At 42.9% G+C, this 24,891-nt stretch overlaps 1 protein-coding gene across 1 annotated transcript in view; it reads left to right on the top strand.

The window, feature by feature from the left end:
• SPTBN1 (spectrin beta, non-erythrocytic 1) overlaps positions 1 to 24,891 on the top strand; it is a 209,088-nt gene that overhangs the window by 56,162 nt on the left and 128,035 nt on the right. The window contains exon 2 of the mRNA XM_068964598.1: positions 6,645 to 6,841. Within this exon, the coding sequence (XP_068820699.1) occupies positions 6,694 to 6,841 (148 nt within the window). The 5' untranslated portion in view covers positions 6,645 to 6,693. The remainder of the gene's footprint in view (positions 1 to 6,644; positions 6,842 to 24,891) is intronic.

Here is a 24,891-nt window from a genome sequence, read left to right as displayed (position 1 = left end):
ACATTTGGATTTGTGAGTCCTGTTGAAGTAATGGTTAGCATATGGTTTTCCTCCTCAAAAAGGGTTGGCAAATGTTAAGTCACCTTCTTCTTTATTTAGTTTATTTAAGTCTTTAATTAATATTGGGTACTAATGAAGTATGTTTGTGCATGTATGTGGCGCCAATGGAAATTCCATTTATTCTCTCTTTGTTGCTTTGCTGTTTGATATCTGAGTAGTTGGGATAAAAAAATGAATTACTTTCATGGACAAAAACTAAATTAAAAAGGGAAATATAGATTTTAATATGTGTGTAGAGAAGCACTTTATTAAATGCATGTTCATTTTCATTAACAGCCTAGTCTAAAAGTGTGACTGCCTTGAAAGCAGAGAGCCCAGCAGATCTGTGTAGCTCAGGAGAGTGTGTGTTCTGGGCTTTATATGACTGATGGAGATGGTACCAGTGTGGCAGCTTGAATTGCCGTTGCTTCTGTGGCCTCACCTTCCCATCCTCCAATCCAGTCTCCCACTCACCCAGCCAGTCCATACTTAATGCTTCTAGGTACCTTGCTGGGAGTTGAGAAATATAAGGACATTGTGATGGAGACTTGAACTTAAGAGCCTGTGTCCTGCTGATGGTTAGTAAATAGATGTTTTGAAATTACGAAGCGGTCTTATAGTGATAGGGTGGAGGTATATGAGAAGACATAGGTGGGTTGCCTAACTCAGACTGGGTGGTGGTGGTGGAGGAAGCACCAGGTGTGGCTTCTGGGATGAGCTAACACCTCAGGTAGCACTTGTGGGAAGAGCAAAGAGTTGTTCTAGGTGGTAGTTTGGAGGTGAGACCAGAGTGTGACTTTTCCTTCAGGAATTGTAACACTTGAGGAGAAGAATACTGAAACCAGGCTGGAGAGCTGGGCTGGCCCCTCACAGACGTTCTCATTTCTCTTCAAAGGGTTCTGGGCGTTATTCAGAAGGCAGATGGATTTATTATTCTGAAGGTTGGGGGCATTTGGTGGATTTTAGTCGTGGGAATCAAGTGGTTAGGATCACATATTAGAAAGGTCCCTCTGGCGGCAGTGTAAGGGGAGTGGATTGGGGGTTGAAATCAGAGGTGAGGCTTTGGAATGAGAAACTATTGCTTGAGCCAGTTTAAGATTTTTCAGGAGGTGCAGGGAATCTGGGGGCCTGAATATGGGAGGAGAGAAAAGTGAAAAATGACTGCAAGGTTTCTAGCTGAGGTCGGTGAAGAAAATGAGGTGCCATTCAGTGAGGGAGTGAGAGAGCAGTACATGGGGTTTGGAGGAAAGAATGAGTTTAGTTGTAGACACTGACTTGGTGATCCTTAGGAGACTCTGCCCTTAGCCAGTCCCGGGAGTGATTGTTGGCACAGAGCAGTGGATAACATCATCCCGCAAAACAGTAGAGGGCATTGGAAGGAAACCTGGAGATAAACCATAAAGAACAAAACCCTGTGCGTTGATCTAATACCCATGTGACAGGGAAAATAGATTTGGTACCTTGGAAAATAAACAGATCATGTTTTCCCTCTAGACTTTGCCAGGTGTTGACTTTCAAAGAGGAGGAGAGCTAATAACTCAACTCCCGAAGCTGGGCGTGGTGAAGCTCCAGTTTCTTTTCTGTTGTTTGTGACCTTGTGGCCACACAGGCCAGAGCTGGCGGCACCTCTTTGCCTCGTAGGGCTACAGTAATAGTTTCCTCATCTGTTTCTGTCTTTGCCAGCTTGAAGGAATAAAGTTGTCTTCTTCATGAAGTAGAAAATGATAAAGCTTTGTGGAACGTCTGTATTTTGGGAAATTCCAGTTCACAGGAATTAGAGTAGGACAGAGGATTAGAGCAGACTAATTTGTGGAGGGGGCTTGGCTTTTTAACTTATTTCTTACTTAAACACACACACACTCTGACATGGTAAGAGAAGAGCAGAGAAGCCCTTCTAATTATCTTCCCAATATGTAGCCACAGAAGACATGGGTTTTATTCATATCACATCTAGGGTATCAGTGATTTTTATTCACTCAAGGACTATTTAATGGATTCCTGCTGTGGTGATCAAGTTGGAATTCAGGCCCTCACCGAGCCAGGGAGGCAGTGAGAACACCTCTCAGCAGTGGGGGTGGTTTTATCTCACGCCAGCCTTAAACAGTCCTCTCCAGCTTTTCTGATGGCAGACCGACCACCAGGCAGGCTTCCAAGATGGGCAGCCCTAATCTTCCCACAGTCATTGAAGTACAGATTGCTTCACTGGCCCTTGGGACACATGACTGATAGCACCTTGGGAAAATGTAGCCCTTTATAGATAACCTCCTGGGGACACCTGGATGTGTGCTGTAAGTCGGCCCCGCAGCTGACACTGTTGTCCCTTGTTGAAGTGGGTTATAGGATAGTGATGTGTGTTGCTTGCTGGGCTTTCGGAATCCCTGTGTCACGGACACGCGCTCGTCCACGCTCCTGCCTTGTCTCTGATGGTCCCTCACCATCAGGTTCCTGCGCCGTTGCTCTTGAATACCTAGAGGCACCTTTTCACTGTGGCCCTGATGGGGAGGTGGGATTTTCAGCTTTGGCATACCCCTGAAGTTTTTAAAAAAATTTTTGTCATCATGAACACTCTAAAGTTTGGCGCAGGTATTGTCTTTGGACAGAGAACTTTGAGGAAAAAATTGCCCCTGGTATCCAAGTTCTTAAGAGCTCAAGTGAAACAATCAAAAATAATATAATCGTATTTCTTTTGTTTATAGACTCATAGGAACTCTTGTTTCCCAGTCCCCTCTTGAGGTTTGGAGGAGCAATGGCATTATTAAAGCACACCATTAAAGAAGAAAACTTAGAGGGACTTCCCTGGCGGTCCAGGGGTTAAGACTTAGCCTTTTAATGCAGGGAGTGCAGTTTGATCCCTGGTTGAGGAGCTAAGATCCCACATGCCTTGTGGCCAAAAAACTAAACAGAAGTAGAATTGTCATAAATTCAATAAAGACTTTTAAAATTGTCCACATCAAAAAAAAACTGGAAAAAAAGAAAACGTAGAAAACCTATGCTTATATTCTTAAAATTACTTATTTTAAACTTGCGTCAAGGACCCAATACTTGCTTGTTGAGGAATTTGTGGATAAGTCAGTGGTTGGAAGATTTATGGGTTGTAGTTGGTCTTACTCTACAGTCAGAGGTTGGCTGGGGTCGGGGGGTGGGGGTGGCGGTTGGTGGAGCCCAGGTTGGTCACTGCCCTGGAGTGATGTGGCTTGTTCTCATCGGTCAGCAGGTGGCACCAAATAGCCAAAACAAATCTGGAAAGAGGTGCGTGGTAGTCAGATTTCACCTTGGGTTGGCTTAAACATTTTGGAATTAATAGTACTTTCACATTTTTCCCCTTAGAGATGGTATTCTCCAAGGCAAAATTTTGTAGAAATCTTTGGTTTTAATGGAGTCCTAAAAATTAACATCTCCAAGGTTAAATGGTACATAACAATATTGATTTTCTTATTGAAGGGATTATGACTGTGGATGTTCAAAGCAACTGTAAGATTCTTCTATAGATATACTTACTGGCTTAGGTGTCTGAATTTTACTGTTTTTATTAAATCTTTTAAATACATTGCTAATGGAGGTATTAAAATTAATCTACTGATAAATTTGTGTTGTTAACCTGATAATGTCTGCCTTGATGGGAATCTAGGAGTGTACTCCCATCCAAGAAGTTTCTGTTTGAGCAGAGGTGGCTGACTGAGTTACAGCTGCGTGGCTCAGTTGTGAGGTAGACACGATACTTCTCACTTAGGAACATGGAGGATGTGCTGGTGATGTTCTTCGACAGCTTGTGAGAAAACAGCTAATGATGAGAGGGGGTGTCTGTGCTTTTGCCACCAACTGTTACACTGCTTGAGGTGCAGTTCAACGTATTGTCCACAGAAACCTGGTTGCATGGGCCGTATGTGCTTCTGTGCTACAACTTGAGAAAAGCTACGTTTTGAAGAACAGTAAGAGGAATGTTTCTTTTCTGCATTTGTGTTCTTTGCTCGGTGCCATATGTGGGGAAAAATCAGCTCAAGGGGTCCCTTTGTGATTGCTAGGTGGTGTCTGGTTTGATAAGTGCATGAGCTCCAGCGATTGGGTCTGCTAACTATGGTCTCTGTGCGCATTCTTGGTGCACACTGAATGAGGTTTTTATGAAATGAGCATCCAGGTACAAAATCTTGAAATTTTTGAACCTTAAGATGGGGTGGGTGGGGCAGGATAGGGGGGCAGAAGATAAACATCTTTTTCCTTGGGACATTTTCCCACAACTAAGTGGGGGAGGGTATGCATCTTTCTTCCTCTTCCCTTTTTCTAAATTTACCCAGATCGTTGTGTATATAAAACATGCAGGAATTTGACTATACCAGTATAACTTAAGCACATATCCTTGCCTCCTAGAATCTGTTTTTCACACAGCATCAGAATTGATCTTTTAAAGACATTTGTCCTGTGACATCAGTTGTTACATTAAAAGCCTGCTGTGTCTTCCATCACACTTATCAGCCCTTCGTGTCTGGCCCGACCTGCTGTTGTATCCTCATCTCCTTGTCTCTCACGCTGCCCACCTGACTCTGGCCACACTGAGCTCTTCGTTCCTCCAACAAGCTGTGCTGGTCTCACTGTAGGGCCTTCACATATGTGGTTTGCTTTGCCGAGAACGTTATTCCTCTTGATCTGAGTGTGAAAGATCACTGAGGTCTCAGGACTTCCCTGACCCACCACCAGCTCTGAAAGAACCGTTCTTCCATTCTTTTCTGTTTTATCTTTTAAATTAAGATATAACCGACGTATAAGTTTAGGCTTGTAAGTTTAAAAAGGTGTAAGATACGTTGTTTTGATATGTTTATGTAATATAGTATGATTACCATGTAGCATTGGCTAAGACCTCTATCACTTCACATAATTATCTTTTCCTTTTTGTGGTAAGAATGATCAAGTCTGGCCTCTGAGCAGCATTATTGCTGTTATCCTCTGTCACATCGCTCTAGCTTCATTTTATTTTCTTTCGGCTGTCTTGCCTTTTCTTGTGTGCTGTTTGTCCCGCTCACCCTACTAGGGCGTAAGCTTCGCTAGTGCCTGGTCCTTACCTGGTTTACTGTTATCCCGGCATCTGGAACAGTGCCGAGCGTGTACTGAGTCCTCAGTACATTTTTGGTTCCATGAATGAATAATAGCTATATTGAAGGGAGAAGCTATATATTTACAGCTAAATGTGTTTCAGCTAACTCTCTTGAGGGCTCTGTGATAAAGCAAAGATGGCAATGGGACAAACATTGCGACCAAAGTCCTGAGAATTCCCATTTATCCCTGTAAAACACTGTGGCCGTGGTTGGGCCCCTGAGGTGGGGGTATTGGGGTTGTTAGTAGAATTTGTAATAACACAGTCTTATATGTAATTTCAGTCATTATTTAGTCATTTTTTTGATGTCTGTTAAACACCACCAGTACGTCATTCAGTTCAGTTCAGTCGCTCAGTCGTGTTCGACTCTGCGACCCCATGAATCACAGCACGCCAGGCCTCCCTGGCCATCACCAACTCCCGGGGTTCACTCAAACTCACGTCCATCGATTCGGTGATGCCATCCAGCCATCTCATCCTCTGTCGTCCCCTTCTCCTCCTGCCCTCAATCCCTCCCAGCATCAGAGTCTTTTCCAATGAGTCAACTCTTTGCATGAGGTGGCCAAAGTACTGGAGTTTCAGCTTTAGCATCATTCCTTCCATAGAAATCCCAGGGCTGATCTCCTTCAGAATGGACTGGTTGGATCTCCTTGCAGTCCAAGGGACTCTCAAGAGTCTTCTCCAACATGATAGTTCAAAAGCATCAATTCTTTGGCGCTCAGCTTTCTTCATAGTCCAACTCTCACGTCCATACATGACCACTGGAAAAACCATAGCCTTGACTAGATGGACCTTTGTTGGCAAAGGAATGTCTCTGCTTTTCAATATGCTATCTAGGTTTACTATGTCATTTAATATTAAGCATCAGTTTTCTAACATGTAAATGAGGTGGTTAGATAAAGTGATGTTAGTTCTGTCACATCACGTTGTATGAATTTCTAGGAGAAGCTAAAAGCTTGCAGTTTATGGTGACACACAATAGAAATAAATTTGTTCATTCAGGGACTTCCCTGGTGGTCCAGTGGCTAAGACTCCATGCTCCCAATGCAGGTGGCCTGGGTTCAATCCCTGGTCAGGGAACTAGATCCCACATGCTGCATCTAACACCTGGAACAGCCAAATAAGTAAATAAACATTAAAAAAAAAATGTGTTCATTCAGAAGCCTAAGGAAGGTGTTCATCCAGCTTCAATGCAACTCTAAAATTACAAAGTTTAAACATTAGAAAGAAGGAGGAACCCACCCTTTGTTGGACATCTATCATCTCATTCAGTCTTCTCAACAATCTGTAGAGTATCTTCCCCCTTTAATGTCTGGGGGAACGGAGTCTCAGATGTTAAGTGCTGCGGCCAAGGTCACACACGTGTTATGAGGCATTGCTGACGTTCCAAACCAGCTCTGATGGACTCCTGAGACCTACTCTTGGCACGTAGGACCTGTGTTACCTTCTGCTCACCTCTGCTCAGTAGGTTTGTAGGGTCCAATAGATACCTGACTAGGGTTTTCCTTTTCTTTCTCAGAGACTTCTAAGAAGGCGCTGATGTGGAGGAGCAGCTGAGACGGTCCAAGATGACGACCACGGTAGCCACAGACTACGACAACATTGAGATCCAGCAGCAGTACAGCGACGTCAACAACCGCTGGGACGTGGACGACTGGGACAATGAGAACAGCTCCGCACGGCTCTTTGAGCGGTCGCGCATCAAGGCTCTGGCAGGTAGGTCTTCCTCCCACCCCATCATCGAGGCCTGAGATGCCTTACAGATCCCTTTGAAATCAGTCAGTCTGTTGCCCTCGCACGATAGACTTGTATCTACTTGACCATGTCCTACGAGAGCAAGCTGACCATTTCAGAAGATGGCCAGTTCTCTATTTGGAGAATGGTTGGTCTCAAGGCCAGAATGATTCAGAGCACAGGGTGTTTGTATAGCTGTTCAGAAAGGGTTGCCCTGTGTTTGTCAGATTGTTTTGTTTTTAGCACATCTTATGTTTCAGAATATTGAAGTGTACTGTACCTTAGACATAAAAATACAGTTGACCCTGGAACGATGTGGGAGTTAGGGACACTGACCTGCTTGCTGCACATCGAAAATCCACATTTAACTTTTGACTCCCCCAGAACTTAACTTCTGATAGCTCACTGTCAGAACTTAATACTAATAGCCCACTGTTGACCTGAAACCTTATCGATAATATAAACAGTTGACGAATACATAAATTTTGTAAGTTAAATGTATTATATACTATATTCTTGCCATAAAGTAAGCTGGAGAAAAGAAGAAAATGTTAATAAGAAAATCATAAGGAAATAAATACATTTACTGTGTATCTATATATTTATTGAAAAAATTGGTGTGTAAGTGTACCTGCACGGTTCAAACTCATGTTGTGTGAGGCAGGGGTCCCCAACCTCTGGACCATGGACTGGTACTTCCTGTCAGATCAGCAACAGCTCTAGATTAGAAATAAAGTGCACAACAAATGTACTGCACTTGAATCATCCCAAAACCATCCCCCCCACTCCTGGTCCATGGAAAAATAGTCTTCCATGAAAGTGGTCCCTGGTGCCAACAAGGTTGGGAACTACTGGTGTAAAGATCAACAGAATACAAAGAAACATGTTTATTTATGGACTGTGATATATGAATTAACCAGACGTGTTACAGTACTTACTTTGAGTGGCTAAGGTTAGTTTGTATCACATGCAGAAGTTATTGATCTGAAGAGCAGTAGCTTAATCTGGTGAGGGCACATTTAATACAGGTAAGTCTGCCACTGATCAAGTTAACAGGCCTGTGTCCCCTACGTTGTGATTTCTCACTCCCTTGTTGCTGTTCAGTTCTTAAAGCACACTTTTATCAGGGCCCTAGGTGAGCAGGGAGTGTTCTGTCTTGTGATGGCCCTGAAGATCAGGAAGGGGCTCAGTCACAGTGAAAAGTCAGCAGTACTGAATACGTGTAAACCATGTGGAGTTTATTCAGAATCTTGCCTCTGTACTTTGAGATTTCAAATAAAATGATTTCTGAGTGAGAAAATCAGGTTTGTGTATTTTTTTCCTGATATCTTTAATTATGACCTATAAACTGAAGTCACAGCTTAAAAAGGTAAGTTTACTGTTAATTGTGAAGATAGCTCACATTTTTGTTACCTTTACAGTATAATGTGATTAAGAGGCATGTACTGCTTAGAGGAGGAACTTAATCCAGAATAGTTTAAATGACAAAGAGAAGTGACACAGTAGTAGGCAAATTCACCTTTAAGCTAGACTTGCTCCTGAGCTTAAGTGGTGTGACCAGGATCCATTTTCTGTCTCTCTGCATTTTGGCTTTGCTTGCTGGTGTAGGCTCCATTATCAGGTAGGCTCTTGGGTCCTGGAGTCCCAGGATGGCTGCCCCAGGTTCCGGATCTGTCTGAAAGGACATCCAGCAGAGAAGTGCCCCTCTGATTGCCCGGTGCTGTGCTCTCACTGAGGCCCTGGGATCAGCCTCACCAGCTTGACTGATTATGCTCGTTTCACATGCCTCCCTCAGAACCTTTCTCCACTGGAGTCACAAGAGGTTATGCTGGTTGACATCAGCTAATCAGGCTGCATCTTGGAGTGCAGGGAATGGGGAGTGGTGGGGCCGATGACGGGTCAGTCCCACCCAGACAGCTTGACTAGAAACTGTGGAATATAATGGGAAAACAGGAAGAGGGAAATGGATGTTGGGGATGAAGCCAGCTGAACGCTGTGGGAAAATTTTCAGTTGCCCTTAGGAGAGTTTGTTTCTTGAGTGGTGGTGACTTAAAGATCTTTCTTGAACTTACCTGGTTTGAGGATACAAATAAATGATTAACCAGATAGTCACTCTAGAATTGGAGCATTATTTCCTAGCTTATTCACTAACGTGGAAACCATGATCCTGTCCTGTGCTAGCAGACTGATTTGTACTTCAATCTCTTACCTCATTTTCTTGAGTTTTCCTTGGAGCCTTTAGACCAGTGTGATACTACAGTGATCAGTCATCTTTGATTACCGATCAGTTGCTTTCTGGTTCCAGACTGCTGTGTACAGTTGACCTTTGAACAACGGGGATTTTTAACTGTAGAGAATTGGTGTCCCTCACTCCTGTGTTGTCCAAGGGTCAACTATAGTATTTCCTTTTTTACTTGCCGATTGCAGAGCAGATCCTTGTTCTTTGTTTCTGTAGTTCCAGAGGAGGTCCCCAACTGTTCCTAGGATTAATCAGTTGTCTTTACACTTCCTAAGATGCCTTTCCTTCTGTGTTATCCAGGTCCTTGAACATAATGGTAGTAAGCATGCTTACTGTGTGTCAGGCACTGTTCATTTCATATGTTAAAAGTTAATCCCATAGCAGTTGTGGGGGAGGTTATTATTACCTTCAGGGTAAGCCCATGAACTGATTGAACTGACAGGTGAGGAAACTGAGGCACAGGCAGATTAAGTAGCTTGCCAAGGTCACACTGCTGACAAGCGGCTGAAGGCAGACCAGCTCTGAAGTGTAGAGCCTACTATTTTTTTGTATTCGATAAAATGCAAAATGATTCAGAGTTCATGGGTGAGAGGAATGATAATGGGTAATTCAGACGTGTTAGAAAGATCTTTAGAAGGCTCAGGAATGCATCCTGTGGCTTGAAGAAGCCATGAGTAACTGTGAGGAGTTATTGAAAAGAAAACATGCTGCCTCCAGGATATATAATGTGAAAAGAAAAAAGAAATTGCTTTTAGTGAATCCAGAAGATGCCAGGAAAACCATCTGTTTATTGAGGAAACTATCTTGCTTGTTTTCTGACTTCCCAGGTCTGTGTGACAGAACAATCTCTGAGCTCTCCAAAAAGCCTAACATGCTAATAGCAGGAATAACAGTCCAGTCCAGCAGTGTCTAGAACCGTGGTTCTGAAATTTGAGTGGGCTTCAAAATCTTGTGGAGATCTTGTCAAAGCACAGGTTATGGGCCCACTCCCAGAGTTTCTGATTCAGTAAGTCCAGGATGGTACTTGATGATTGACGTTTCTAACAGTTTCCCATGTGATGCTATCACGGCTGGTCTGGGGAATCATGTGTTGAGACTGGTGTAGAGGACTGATGGTCATCTGGTCTACTTTGCCGGGTGTCTGAGGCCGTTTCATCTAGAAACAAAACAAATGAACAAATAAACCAGAAACGAACTCACAGAGGTCAGATTAGTGGTTACCATAGGGAAAGGGGGGTGAGAGTGGGTAATGGGGGTGAAGGGTGTCGACTGGTGAATGGATGGTAACTGAAATTGTGCTGGCAATCACTTTGTAGTGTATATAGATGAGAATTCTATTGCTGTGAGCCTGAAGCTTACACGCTTTTTAAAAAAAAACATTTTACTCTTTTAAAGAAATGTAAAAGGTAAACATTTTCTTTTTACAAGTGATGGGTGTTTATGGTTTAGGTTATATTTTGTAGAATCAACACAAATTAAGGCAGGTAGAAAAAGTAATCTTTTTAAAAGTGTGACATTTCGCTTGATAAAGTAATTAGAATTAATATCTTTATATCAACACTCATAAACAGTGAATTTTAAAAAATAGGAGGCTGTGTACCAAAATATTCCATGTTTCTTTCTGAGTGATTTTTTTTCATATCTGTATTTGAACTTTTTCCTGAAATAAATCTGAACAATTTGATAATTAGGGAAAAAGCATAAAAACATCTTAACATCTAATATCATATCCCAAAGTTTTGATTAATTCCCGCTCCCAGTATAATGGCACACAGAAGTAGTAGGAGAAAGCCTGTGTACAAATGAACATTTCAGAAAATGTCAGAAATTAAAACCAAAATGACTTTGGGAGTTGTCACTCATCAGAATTTATGAGCTAAAATTTTGCAGGAGAGCCTTGCTGCAAAGCTGTGGGGATGACAGAAGAAATTGACCTCGAGTTTATGTGGTTGTGGAGAATCAAAGAAGCTGAGAAAATGAAGTGAAAGCACCTAATTGTATCTTTTACATTACATGGATAGAGTAAATAACACTTATTTAGTAACTGTGTGTATCAACTAGATTCCCTTTAAACCTGAGTTTTCATTGGGGTGACCAAGCATTTCTTGCTGAAATCCCTGCCCTCATTATAGGCCCCTTCAGGGTGGATCCTCCTCCAGGAGGTGATTGAGGTTCCCCCCAACCCCCATTCCCATCCCCAGGCCCTGTGGTTGTATGGGTCTTTTAATTTGTAATCTCTGGGAGAGCAGGAAATTTCTTAGGGCACTAAATGAGCTCTCTAGTGCTAATTAAAATTAGTGGGGACGTTTCAAAAGTATATCCTAAAAAAACTCTGCAGTTACAGATAAAAAACTCAGGCTGAGGTTTTCTCCAGAAGAAAAGACCTGGATTTTATACAATGAGAGTTAGAGCAGAACTTGCCTCTGCTTTCTGCCCGTTGATTGCAAATTCCAAGGTATCATTAAGGTTACATACTTATATGATTTAGTATACTTAATTCGCAAATGGATAGACCGGCACAGATGGTGGAAACTTATTTTGAAACTGTAGAAGAGGAGATTTCCCTGGTGGTCCAGTGGCTGACTCTGAGCTCCGAATGTACAGGGCCTGGGTTCGATCCCTGGCCAGGGAACTAGATCCCACATGTGTGTGCTAAGTCATTTCAGTTGTGTCCAACTCTGCGACGCTATGGACCCTAGCCCGCCAGGCTTCTCTATCCAAAGGATTCTCCAGGCAGGAAGACTGGAGTAGGTTGCTATGCCCTCCTCCAGGGGATCTTCCCAATTCAAGGGCTGAACTCCTATGTCTTCTGCATTGGTAGGCAGATGTTTTTTTACCACTAGTGCCACCTAGGAAGCCCAGATCACATATATCATAACTAAAGATCCTGCATGCTGAAACAGACCCAGTGCAGCCAAATAAATTAATTAAAAGCAAAAAAAATAAAAAAGAAAAACAGTAACTCCTGTTTAAAAAAAAAAGGTAAAAGATTTTTCAAATTTACCTTTTTTGAGAGAGATGTCTTATTGTTTTTTCTACTAGTAATAATGAGTTTTTTAATTAGATACTGGCTTCATATTTTTTAAGGCCTCCTGTACTATAGTGGTTTTACATAGAATTCTACTTCCCAGAATACGCCTGTTAATGTACAATCCATCTCCCCTGCCAGGATGAATACACAAACAAACAAATATATATAAAATATTTTACTTCCTTCTAGTGAAAGTATGGCGCCAGCTTGCTATTGAATATGCAAAGGGATCTATAAAACATGGTCTGGAATGATCCAATTAGGAAGATAAAAGCCTGTTTATTTGTATGCCAGTGCCAAGAAAGTAGTGCAGGCAACTAGCGCTCTAGTAATTTAGAGGAAAACATTGATTGCGAGAGGGAAAAAAACCAAACCATTTTTAAGAGTCTGAGTCAAGTAATATAAAACCCATTGGAACTTGGAGAGAGACTGAGTCTTGAACCTTGGCGCAGCTGCTTCCGTTTCCACTGCAGCAAACGAGGAGAGGCTGGGCTGCAGGGCTCTGAGAATGCCTTTCATGAAAATAGAAAGCACTTTCAGCCTTCCAAGATGGTACACCACCTTGAGCTTGGACTCATTCCTTGAAAATTAAGCTAGAGCTTTTCTTATTCTCTTGCTCACCACCTTGTTCAGATGGAACACTTTTATGCCCCAAGGGAAAGGCTTTTTGCATGATGGAGTGGGGGGCTTCTCTGGTTGCTCAGCTGGTAAAGAATCTGCCTGCAGTGCAGGAGACATGGGTTTAATCCCTGGGTCAGGAAGATCTCTGGAGAAGGAAATGACAACCCACTCCAATATTCTTGCCTGGAGAACCCCATGGACAGAGGAGCCTGGCAGGCTACAGTCCATGGGGCTGCAAGAGTCAGACAGGACTTAGTAACTAAATCACCAATCTCTGTTCTCATCTACTCTTGAGGCTCTTTGCCTAAATTATGCATTATTTGGGATTATTTCTGAGAGCGGCATGGTCCCTAGTGCCCAGGAAATATACCACCTATTGTTTGTGAAATCTGAATCTGGAAGAACATTTCATATCAAAGGGGTTTATGCAGAGCTATTGAGAGAAAGTCTGTTTAGGTCATTACATTCAGTCCTGGATTATATCCTCAATTTATTTTCTGTATACATAAAGCTTCAGTAGTGTCCCAGCCATAGGACTACAGGAATCTTTTCTTTCTCCTTTAGATACAGGTTCCTCAAATTTTCCCTCCCATCTCTTTCTCCTGGCTGCTGTAGATGACCCCCTCTTGACTTTTGAAATCAGCTTGGATTCCTGCACCTGTTCCTTATAGTCTTCAAATTCTTTCTCATCTCAGCAGTGGCTGGAACTCCGTAGTAGCTGAGATGAATGATCCCGTCTGGGAGCACCAGCCTCTCCTTTATCAAACCGCTTAACCACATACCATTCTTCTTCCTAACCCAGCCCCCGTTCCTGCCCCTCAGTCACTTTCAGGTTTCATTCCTTTGGCAGAGAACTTCTCGATCCTCATTCCCTTATCATCCCTTGCTGCATCCCCGGTGGCTCAGACGGTAAAGAATCTACTGCAATGCAGGAGACCTGGGTTTGATCCCTGGGTCGGGAAGATCCCCCTGGAGAAGGGAATGGCGCCCCACTCCAGTATTCTTGCCTGGAGAATGCCATGGATGGAGGAGCCTGGCAGGCTACAGCCTATAGGGTCACAAAGAGTAGGACACAGCTGAGTGACTAACACTTTTACCTTCACTACATCTTAGCCCTTTTCTTAACTTCTCACCCAACAAGAAAATTTTCCTTAAGTCAGTCTCTTATTTTTGAGGAATTCTGATCACCATTTTTAGGGGAAAATTCCTTATATTTTATGGTTGATTTATGATTTAACTTAGGGAATGTGACCTGTTTTGTTGGAGACTCCCTAGGTAAGCAAAAGAGGAAAACATTATGATTTTTATCCAGTCTTCTGCTTTTCCTACTCTCTCTGCATATGTATACCCCCTACCCACAGCCATCTGTCTGTCTGTTAAGTATCAGCTTTATTGAGATATTTCTTCAGTTCAGTCGCTCAGTTGTGTCCGAGTCTTTGCGACCCCATGGGCTGCAGCACGCCAGGCCTCCCTGTCCATCACTGACTCCCGGAGCTTACTCAGACTCATGTCTGTCAAGTAGGTGATGCCATCCAACCATCTCATCTTCTGTTGTCCCCTTTTCCTCCCGCCTTCAATCTTTCCCAGCATCAGGTCTTTTCCAGTGAGTCAGTTCTTCGTATCAGGTGGCCGAAGTTTTGAAGTTTCAGCTTCAGCATCAGTCCTTCCAACGAATATTTAAGACTGATTTCCTTTAGGATTGACTGGTTGGATCTCCTTGCAGTCCAAGGAGATACTACTTACATATTGTAAAATTTACCCCTGTAAAGTATACAATTCAGTGGTTTTTAATATACTCACAGTTATATCTAATAACACTAATCTCAGAACATTTTTATCACCCCCAAAAGAAGTCACATACACGTTAGCAGTCACTTCCCATTTTTATTCCTCCCCATCTCCAGGCAGCCACTAATCTAGTTTCTGACTATGGATTTGTCTACTCTGGACATTTCGACTAAATTGAATCCTACAATATGTGGCTATTTGTGACCAATTTCTTTTACTTTAGCAAAATATTTTCAGGGTTCATCCTTGCTGTGGCGTGTGTCAATACCTCGTTTCTCCCTCTGTTCTCTTATGTAAGTAATGATGGGAGATGAGTAGGAAAGAACAGAAAAAATTCTGTAAAAGTTGCCAACACCAGAATACTGTGATTTTATTTGGCAGTTGCCTTGGAGCAGATGGCAGATCCCTCGTAGGCATCCGACCCTGTGGAGTTAAGTACTTCTCTCTCCATTTACTTGGATGCGGTCACCAGAGAAACCTACCGATGGGTGTTTGGTCATCTTGTATGGTTGTATTTGTTCCCTCTGTTGAATTCACTTATACCGCTCAACTCTTCAGCCAGTTTTCCACCAAAGTGGAACCATGAGCAAGTAAAGAAGGAAATATAAGAAAGTAAGAAGATACTATATCATTTATATGCAAGGCATTTATAAAGTCCTGTCCACTTTAAAAACACATCTCACAATGAGAACAAACTAAAAATATCACAAAGTCAATTCTACAGTGAAATTCAGATAGCTAAGGTGTGTATTTAGCTGCCATTTCCAGCAGTCCATTCAGTTTAGTATTCTAATTTGTAGAGAAAACTGATCTGGGGAGATGTTAGTTTCTTGAATTACAGTTTTGATGCTTGACACCAAGCTGATTTAAGAATATGGCTTTGGTTATTCAGTGGTATATCTGTCATGAGTTTTGACATGACCGCATTCAATATAGTAGTCCAGTGGGAGGGTTGTGGGTACCACGGTAACAAGCATTTGGTTTATGCCTGCTGATGGGCTTCTCTGGAAAGAATTCTGCATTCAGAATTATTATGGCTCGCCCTTTCTGGTTGTCAGAAACAGGGATTCACTTAAGTATCTGAAAAAAAAAGGTTGAGTGTGGTGAAGTAGGGGCACAGGTTGGTGCAAAGCTTCCAGCTTGGGAGACCCAGAAATTCGTTAGTGACTGAGGCTGCGGTAGGGCTGGAGGTGATCTTCATCTTTCAGGTGGGGGGGTGGTGCCTCGCCGACCAGAGCCCTTTGCATAGTGCTTGTGTCTGCTCACCGTACATCAGCTCACACGTGGCTTTGGTGTGTTGTAGTTCCAACTCTACCTCCTGCCAGTCTTTTCTGTTCTGACCTCATTGCTAAATGATTCAATATCCTGGCTTCTCTAGTCTACATCTCTGTGAGGTTGAGTATGGAGATGGGGCTCCAGTTGGCCCAGAGAATCTTTTTATACCAGGTCATGACCAACTGATTACTTATAAATGACTACCTTTAGGAGCGGTATCCAGAACATTGGTGAAGAGTAGGAAGCTATATGGATAAAACACACCCACCCCATCCATCCATGGCTTAGAGAGAATTCAGCTGGCAGTTGGAGGCTGTGGTTGGCGTTTCTCATGCAGAATTGTGGTGTGGTGGGGGAAGGCACATAATGTTAGGACTTTGGGGGAAAGACACTGGTGTATTTTGTGTGACCAAGGGAAGAGCCAAACAGCTGATCGGAAGAGAAGGCAAGGTGCAGACAGGCCCCAGAACAACAGAAAGTAAGGGTTTCTGTCCCCCAGCCTCTGGATTCTCCTGCAGGTGGTCTTCCAGGTAGCAGGGAATGTGGTTGCCATGTGCCTCTGAACTTTGCTATCTGTCTCTTGCCTCATTTTTCTACTTTCAGTTGGCATCATTGGTGGCTGTTTGATAAGGAGGCTGTAATTTAATAGACTTTGGTCAAGGGGTAACTCCTGAATGGGTGAACTGTGATGTGGGGGTGCAGAGGGATGTAAAAACATGGTAGCTCTCCCTGGAATCACATGGAGCTCTTCCTACAAAAGGGGGCGGGTGCTGGGCAGATGGCAGTGCATAACAGTGGATGCTCATGGCCTGTTTTCGGATAGATTGATGTTCTTGATTCAGAGATAAAACTGTTTCATAAAATGGCACGGTGACTTTCACCATTGACTAAATGCTTCTTTAAAACAAAGCAACCAGTAACCTTATAGCTTCCTTTTTGTTAGTCGCTTAGTCATGTCCGACTCTTTGCAACTCCATGGACTGTAGCCCACCAGGCTCCTGTGTCCATGGGATTTTCCAGGCAAGAATACTGGAGTGGGTAGCCATTCCCTTCTCCAGGGAATCTTCCTGACCCAGGGATCGAACCCAGGTCTCCTGCATTGCAGGTAGATTCCTACTCTCTGAGCCACCAGGGAAGACTCAACAGCTTCCTTTAATACCTTCGAAAAAATATAGAGAAATGAACATTAGTGTGTCAGTATTTAGAGTGTGCCTTATTAGAGTTAGCTGTTCAGTTTGTACCTAAATTAACTTGTGAATTTGCTTGGTAATTTAGTGACTTGGAAACAGTCTAGACCGTTGTTTCTTTTGGGGCCTCAACAACCAGAAGAGTGTGACAGGTGCCTGGTAATAGCATGTCACTCCAGATTTCTTAGCAGTATAGTGACATAAGTACATTAGCATGTTCCTTACCGGTATGTTTTCTATTTTTGGGAAATAGGCTATATAAGACAGTCAGTACATGGGACTGTTATATCAAGGTGTCACAGTTTCCCAAAACCTGGATCTTAGTCTCTATTTTCTGATTGATAAACATACCCATTTCCCACAATTCTGATTTCAGATTATCATTATTTAATTTTTAAGGGAAGTTTTGATGTCTTTTCTGTAGACCTGTGAATTTTCAGAACCCTAAGGTAGTGATGTATTACTGGGTGAGGCTGATAAAAATTTTGCCACACATGTTTAAATTTCCTCAGAGTCCTTTGATTTTTTGAGCATGTATGTGAAATGGCTTTATTAGCCACATGATTGTGTCTGTAGGCATCGTAAGACACAGATGGCTGAAGTCATGGAGATGCTGGGCCATTTGCCAGGTCCCCAGCACTCCCTGCATTGCACATTACCATTTGGGTCACCTTCTTAAGTCTTCGGGAATCCCAAGCTCTCACCACTGCTCCAGCCTGAGTCTTATTAATTTTGTGTGTGTGCTCAAGGTGGATGTGTCTGTGCTTTGTCTCTCTGGCTGATTGCTAAAAATCCTCAGAGACAGTAACAGTACATCACGTTTTTTCAACATTCTTTGTGTAAGTCAGAATGTGGTCATGTGTTAATACTTCTACTTGTTGTGCTGAAGAACCGGTTCTTGGTCAGAGCTACTAAGTGTCACTTCATTGGGGAAAGTTTCTCCCTAATTTCTGTAATACCCATTGAAAAATTAGTTCTATGTATTTAAGACTTTTAGCTTAAAGTATATTATAAAGTATTAATATTGCATTGTATATCATGGGCTTCCCTGGTGGCTCAGACAGGAAAGCGTCTGCCTGGAATGCGGGAGACCCAAGTTCAATTCCTGGGTTGGGAAGATCCCCTGGAGAAGGAAATGGCAATCCACTCCAGCACTCTTGCCTGGAAAATCGCATGGATGGAGGAGCCTGATAGGCTACAGTCCATGGGGTCGCAAAGGGTCGGACACGACTTTGCAATGCATGCACTGTTAAAAAAAAAAGAAGAAAATCCAAACTCTATGGAAGTAGACAGTGAATGTTCCCCTCCCCCAAGCCTGTCTCTGTTCCTAAAGATAATTCCTTTTGAAAGTTTGATGTATGTCTTGATGACTGTTTTATATAGTCTGTTTCCTCAAAACAGATTCCATGTTGGTGAGAAACATGCTGATGTTGGGCTTAATGTCACCATACTGGGAAAAAGTCTGGAATGGCACTTTCTTATGGGGCACCTGTCGTACTAAACTAAAAGTTTGAAATATTTTCCATTTAAATTATTGTGAATAGTAGCAGGACCAGTTGATAGTTAGAATTGGGAGTTTAGCCTTCCCCCACCAAAGAGTATTGCTTTAGATTTCTGTCCTTGAAGGGTCTGATCTCCCTACTGTATTGTTAGTTGACAGTGAGGCTTCTGGGGGTTTGGGGCATTGTTTGGAAGCTGGTATAGACCATTATACGGTGGATCAGACGTTCTTCCACGATGCTGTCAGTGTGGCCCCTGCCTCATTTTGTGATGCACAGGTCTGCCCCTAGGTATTTTGTCTGTTTGTTTATTTGTTTGTTGGGCAGAAGAGTTAAAGCTGAAGATTTCTTGTTTTGTCTGCTCCTCCTTCAGGTCACTGCAGTGTTTCTGGACTTCTTCCCTCTTGTCTGTCTCTCTTCCATGTTTCTGGGATACTATAGATGCTTAATGTGGGGCATCTCTAAAGAGGCAGGCACTCCTGGATGGGCCTGAAGTTTGCCTGTGTTCTCCTGTGTGTCATTATTAACCTCAAGTGGGTGCCAGCAACTGGCGTTTGATAATTTAGTGGTCCATAACAAATTTGCATGTCAGCCACAGTTTTCCTCCTGGAATGCTGTATTCTGACTTTAAGCACATCGGGAATTTGGTAAGTGTGGTGAACGTGTATGACAGAGAAGGGAATGCTGTCATTGTAGTGCGTGGCTCCTAGATTACCTCCCATTTTGCTGTGGTGGCTCAGATGGTAAAGGATCTCCCTGCAATGCGGGAGACCCGGGTTCGATCCCTGGCTTGGGAAGATCCCCTGGAGAAGGAAATGGCAACCCACTCCAGCATTCTTGCCTGGAAAATCCCACGGGTGGAGGACCCATGGGGTCAGAAAGAGTCGGACGCAACTGAGTGACTTCACTTTCGCGGTGACAGCCAAGGACCACTCCTCTGTCCCCCAGACTAGGCTCCAAGTGCACTCGAGTGCTGTTGTCAAGGTGGTCGCTTTCACTGTTGTGTAATTTAAGCCTTTTTTTTTCTGTGGTTAGCAACAACAGAAACAATCTAGTAACTTTCTAATTCCACAGGGCTAGCAGCCTGTCATTTAGCCAGCTTGGCCCCCTCGGTCAGTTTTACCTTTCTTCTGACCAGTATGTGGGTTTGATAGTTCCATGGATTGATAGTCCCAAAGCTGTATTATATACTGATGTTGGAGAAATAAGATTAGAGTTGAAATCTGTTACCCTCTGTGTGACTCTGCAGTGAAGATACAGACTTTTGTATCTGGAACTGGTCATTCTGCAGAGAATCCATGTATGCCTCCCATGTTTGCCCTGAGCACACCATTCCTGGAACTGCCTCCAAGCATATGAGGGAAAGCCCATGTTCGTAGGATGCTTGTAAATAATGGAGAAGTATTTAAGACTGCCCTGAGAAATACAGGATGGCAAGGAGGCCACGCTGGAGGAGGCACTTGATACTAATTTGAAACCCCAAACCCCTGGCACTGAATTAACAGGTGTGCTTGTGCCTTCTTTGTGCATTTAATCAGCCATAATCTTCAGGTGTGTCCACATGTAGGTTTTTTTTTTTCTTTTTAACTCTTTCACATTTAGGGAGCCATTGTAATTGGCACACTCAACACCATTATTATCTGAACTCAATTTTATCATGAAGCATGTAGTTTCTGTTTTTAAAACTGAATGGAGGACCTTAGAGTAATCACATTGATCTAACCTATAACTGACTTAAGATTTTGAAACAAAAAATTTGAGGGAAATAATCAGTAAGAAATGAATGTTTGTAGCAGTACTGTATGCACATAAATTTATGTCCAGATCTTCAATGAGGTTATGTCCTGATAAACCCATCAGCAAGTTGAAAATGTCCCAAGTCAAAAATGCATTTAATACACTTAACCTGCCGAGCACCATAGCTTAGCCTAGCCTATCTTAAATGTGCTGAGAACCACTTAATATTAGTCTGAATCTAATAAAGCCCATTTTATAATAAAGTGTTGTCTATCTCATGTAATGTATGGTGTATGCTATACTAAAAGTGGAAACCAGAAGGGCTGTAAGTGTATTTGCCCTCTGGGTTATTTACCCTCTTGATCACCTGGCTGACTGGAGCTGCTGCACGGCATCACGAGGCGGTATCATAAAGCAGACTGTTATTCTGGGAAAAGATCAAAATTCACAGATTGAAGTATGGTTTCTACCGAATGCATATTGCTTTTGCAAAATCAAGTTGAACTGTCCTAAGGGACTATATATGGGTATATGTGTATGTGTCCACCCACATTTGAATTTTGCGAAGTAGTGTTTACATGTATTTCATGCGTTGCTCTGATATTTTCAGTTCCTCTTTTTTAATGCTAGTATTGATATCCTAGTTAGAGTTTATAACAAACAAGTGTTGGAAGATCCTGTGGTAACAGGTTCATTTGAAAGTACATTTGTGTGGTCTCTGTTTTGAAACTTTATGAATCACGATGATTAGAGTGATTATTTCATGTTTTGTTTCATTCACTCATTAGTGAATGAATGAATGAAATAGTTATTGAGCATCCATTATGTGCCAGGCACTGAGAATAGCTATAGAAATACAATTGATCCTTCATCAATGCGGGGATTAGTGATGCCAACCCTCCATGCAGTAGAAAATCTGGGTGTAACTTTATAGTCAGCCTCTGTATCGTGGTTCCTCTGTATGTGTGGTTTTGCATCTGCCGGATTCAGCCAGCCACGAATCATGTAGCTCTGTAGCATCTACTGTTGAAAGAAATCCATGTATAGGTGATCTGCACCGTTCAGACCCATGTTGTTCAAGGGTCAACTGTATAGAGATAGATGATGAAGTGGAAACAAGCCCGTGGTCAACAGAAAAGATTTTCTGTAGTTCTCGCAGAGGAGAGGCAGTGGCAGCGGATGCAGCAGAGTTTCAGGGTGAGCAGGTGGTGCCCTGAACGGCGCGATGGTGCCCAGCTCCCTCGGGGAGCCGCCAGAAGTGAGAAGGAGCTCAAGCAAGAGCCATAGAGTAAATGAGGAGGGCCTCGAATGTCACGCCGAGGAGTAGTCTCTCGTCCTTCAAGCTAGTGGTTTTCTACACTCGGGTTCAGGAGAGTTTTTAAGTAGAATCATATTTGTTATTTCAGTATGTAAAATGGCAAGCCTGGAGCCACTCTGCATGAAACAGAATGGCCTCACCTGGTTTTTTTAGCCCCAGGGATCCTGAACCTTCTAGTGACTTAACCTGAGAACACGGGTAGGTGGGACTTGAGCCCTCCTGGGGACACTATGGAGGAAGGCCAAGGAGAACAGCTAGATGGAGGGAAGCCATTTAAGGAGACTGTCCTGTTTGTCTGGAGATGAGGAGGAGGCCCTGAAACTGGGGCGGTGGCCAAGGGTTTGAGAAAGCAAGGACTTAAACTGAATCTCTAGGCCTTGTTTGGGGGGGCGGGGTGGGAAAGGGCGTCTGGAGGAGTGGGAGCTTGGTTCTGCTTATATGAAGCCTCATGCTAAGTTGTTTGCCCTGGTGCCGGAAGCTGGGGTATCTTCAGAGTTGTGTGGGGTATTTTGGTCGCAAGTATGCAAGGCAGGTCACTGTTAATTTTTATTTGTTTCTGCTCTATAGCAAAAATCATACACCCATGCGCAGGTCCTCCTAGGGCCTGAGCACCTGGCTATTCTAAGTTTGAATTCAGGCATCCAGGACTGTCCATCTCAGGTCTGATGCTGAGAAAGGAGAGTGGCTTTCGAGGCCTGGGGTCTGGGATTAAATGCCTATTCTGGTGCTTACCAGCTGTAAGGTCGTGGACAAAGTTACTTTTATAGGATGAGAACCATAATATCCTCCCTATGTAACTGTTGAGAGAACTTTAACATGGAAGGTGCCGAGCTTAGCATCTGTACACAGTAGGCATGTGGTAGGGGCTGCTAATTATAACACTGCATTACGAAGAAGGGCATGGTAACCCACTCCAGTATTCTTGCCTGGAGAATTCCATGGAGAGAAGAGTCTGGGGGCTATAGTCGGCGGGGTTGCAAAGAGTCAGACATAACTGAGCAACTAAGACACACACACATTTGGAAGATCAATCTTGTGAAGAGTGGGCTCCTTTCTCCTCCTACAAGGAGGCCTTCCATATTGAGAAATGATACATGAACGCACAGTGGGTGTATCCGAAGTCAGGTGGAAAAACAGGAACATGGGCATATGTCTGATGGCCTAAAGACAGGGCTGACCTGTGGCCTTTCGTGCTGTGGTGTTCACAGGGCATTTGTGACGCTGGGCCTTCTCCTGGGAGTGGTGGTGGGGGTTTGGGGAGGGCATTGGAAAAGCCTCATTTTTTTAAATTTAAAAAAAACTCTTAAGAAGTTCTTCACATTTGTGTCTTCTCTTGTTGCATTTTCCTATTTTGGGGTGCACTCGGTGCACATTACATAATCAGAACCCTAAATGTTTATTGAGAGAATGATTTAGGGAAAGCGTGTCATAAAAAAATATTTTAAATCTTTTCTTGGAGTGGAGGTTGAGAAAAAAATTTTTTTTTCTCTACAAATAGCCAAATTGGAGGGAACGGGAGGGATGGAGATTTAAGTGGGAGACTCGTGTTCCTCGGAGGGAGACAGGTGAGCTTAGCATAGAACATCCAAGTCGAGGGACTTCCCTGGCCATCCAGGGGTTAAGACTCTGCCTTCTAATGCAGGGGGCTTGGGTTCAATCCCTGGTTAGGGAACTAAGGTCCCAGATGCTGTGGGGCACAGCCAAAAAAAAAAAGAACATCCAAGTCAAATTGCCTGCACTTGCTGGAAGAAGGTTGGTCCTCTGTGGGGGTTATTAGCTTTAGGGCCCTGTTCCCTCTTGTTGAGACAGCTGTAGTTTGGTATCAGGGGATAGTAAAGAAGAAATATTGCTAGATTTTCAGGGGGATTATTTGTAATACTCAAAATTTGTGTATCACTTTCATCTTGGGCAAGATTATAAAAATATTACTGTAATATTAAGAGCAGTCTTCAGTAGGGGGCATTAGCCCCTGTTTCACAGATTTCAGTCTGAGATTTTCTGAATTAGGTTGTTATTTGCCCAGCCTGCCTGCTTTAGTGGTGGTATAAATCAGGGGCCCTGCGTTCCAGAGCAGTAATTGAAAGCCTCTGATGCCTATCTGTGACCCAGCTTCTCTAACTCCCTTGGAAATTGTCCTCCTTCCCATAAGTATTTGTTGGCCTCTGAACACCCTTTAATTCATGGAAAAAAGAATATTGTACGTCTCCCCATTAGAGAATTATGAGTAAGGCTTTGAGATACCTTAAGTAAACTTAGAAGATTAGAACTGCTGTAGGAACAGATATTAGAACAAAGCTTTTAGATTTTTTTTTTGAAAGTAATGAATACTCATTTGTGACATCAGTGGTGATTAAGCTGACTTTAAAACCTCTCCTGATAGAGTCAAACGTCACCTGTTTAATAGGAAAGCTGAATAAAGAATCAGATATTTTATAGCATTCTTTCTTCTGATTGTCAAGCACAGGAGAAGTGTGACCAGTTTTAAAAGGGAGACCTAAGTGACCTTTTTTTTTAAAAAAAAAAGTCAAACATTTGTGTTAAGTAGTATACTAAAAAGGTATGATGGTATAAATTACCTTATAAGGTATGGAGGTATAAATATATCCTAGATACGACTGTTGGTAGGTTATAGAAACAGCTTGGTAAACATCTTTTGAAAAGTGGTAAGTTTTATTTAAGGAAGGATGAAATTAAATTAGTAAAGGTATCCTAGGATCCTGCAAAGTGACTGGTCACTTTATTTAAATACCTACTGTCCCACTGCTCTTCTACTGTTTTAGAAAAGCCAGACATTAAAGATGGGCATTAAAGTCTAGGGAACATTTTTTTAGGTCCCAAAGCTGTTTATGGCATTGACGAAAGTGTTGCTGTCAATACTGTTACTGCAGTCCGGAGATTGGGATGCTGCTGCGCTTGGCTAGTTGAGACTTTAGAGAAATCATCTAGCCTCTCTTAGCTTCACTGTCCTCATTTGAAAAACAAGGAGGTGGACTGGTTAGATATACCTTTAAGGTCCATAGGCCTCCATAGGCATGTGGTGCTGGAGAAGACTCTTGAGAGTCCCTTAAGAGTCCCTTGGAGATCAAACCAGTCAATCCTAAAGGAGATCAACCCTGAATATTCATTGGAAGGACTGGGGCTGAAGCTGAAGCTCCAGTACTTTGGCCATCTAATGTAGCCAAAGAGCCAAAATGTGAAGAGCCAACTCATTGGAAAAGACCCTGATGCTGGGAAAGATTGAGGGCAGGAGGAGAAGGGGGCGACAGAGGATGAGATGGTTGGATGCCATCACTGACTCAATGGACATGAGTTTGAGCAAACTCTAGGAGATAGTGAG

This window comes from Capricornis sumatraensis, chromosome 1, assembly GCF_032405125.1.
Source record: "Capricornis sumatraensis isolate serow.1 chromosome 1, serow.2, whole genome shotgun sequence".
NCBI lineage: Eukaryota > Metazoa > Chordata > Mammalia > Artiodactyla > Bovidae > Capricornis > Capricornis sumatraensis.
The sequence above is the reverse complement of the archived record's forward strand: the minus strand, read 5'-3'. Positions and strand labels throughout refer to the sequence as shown.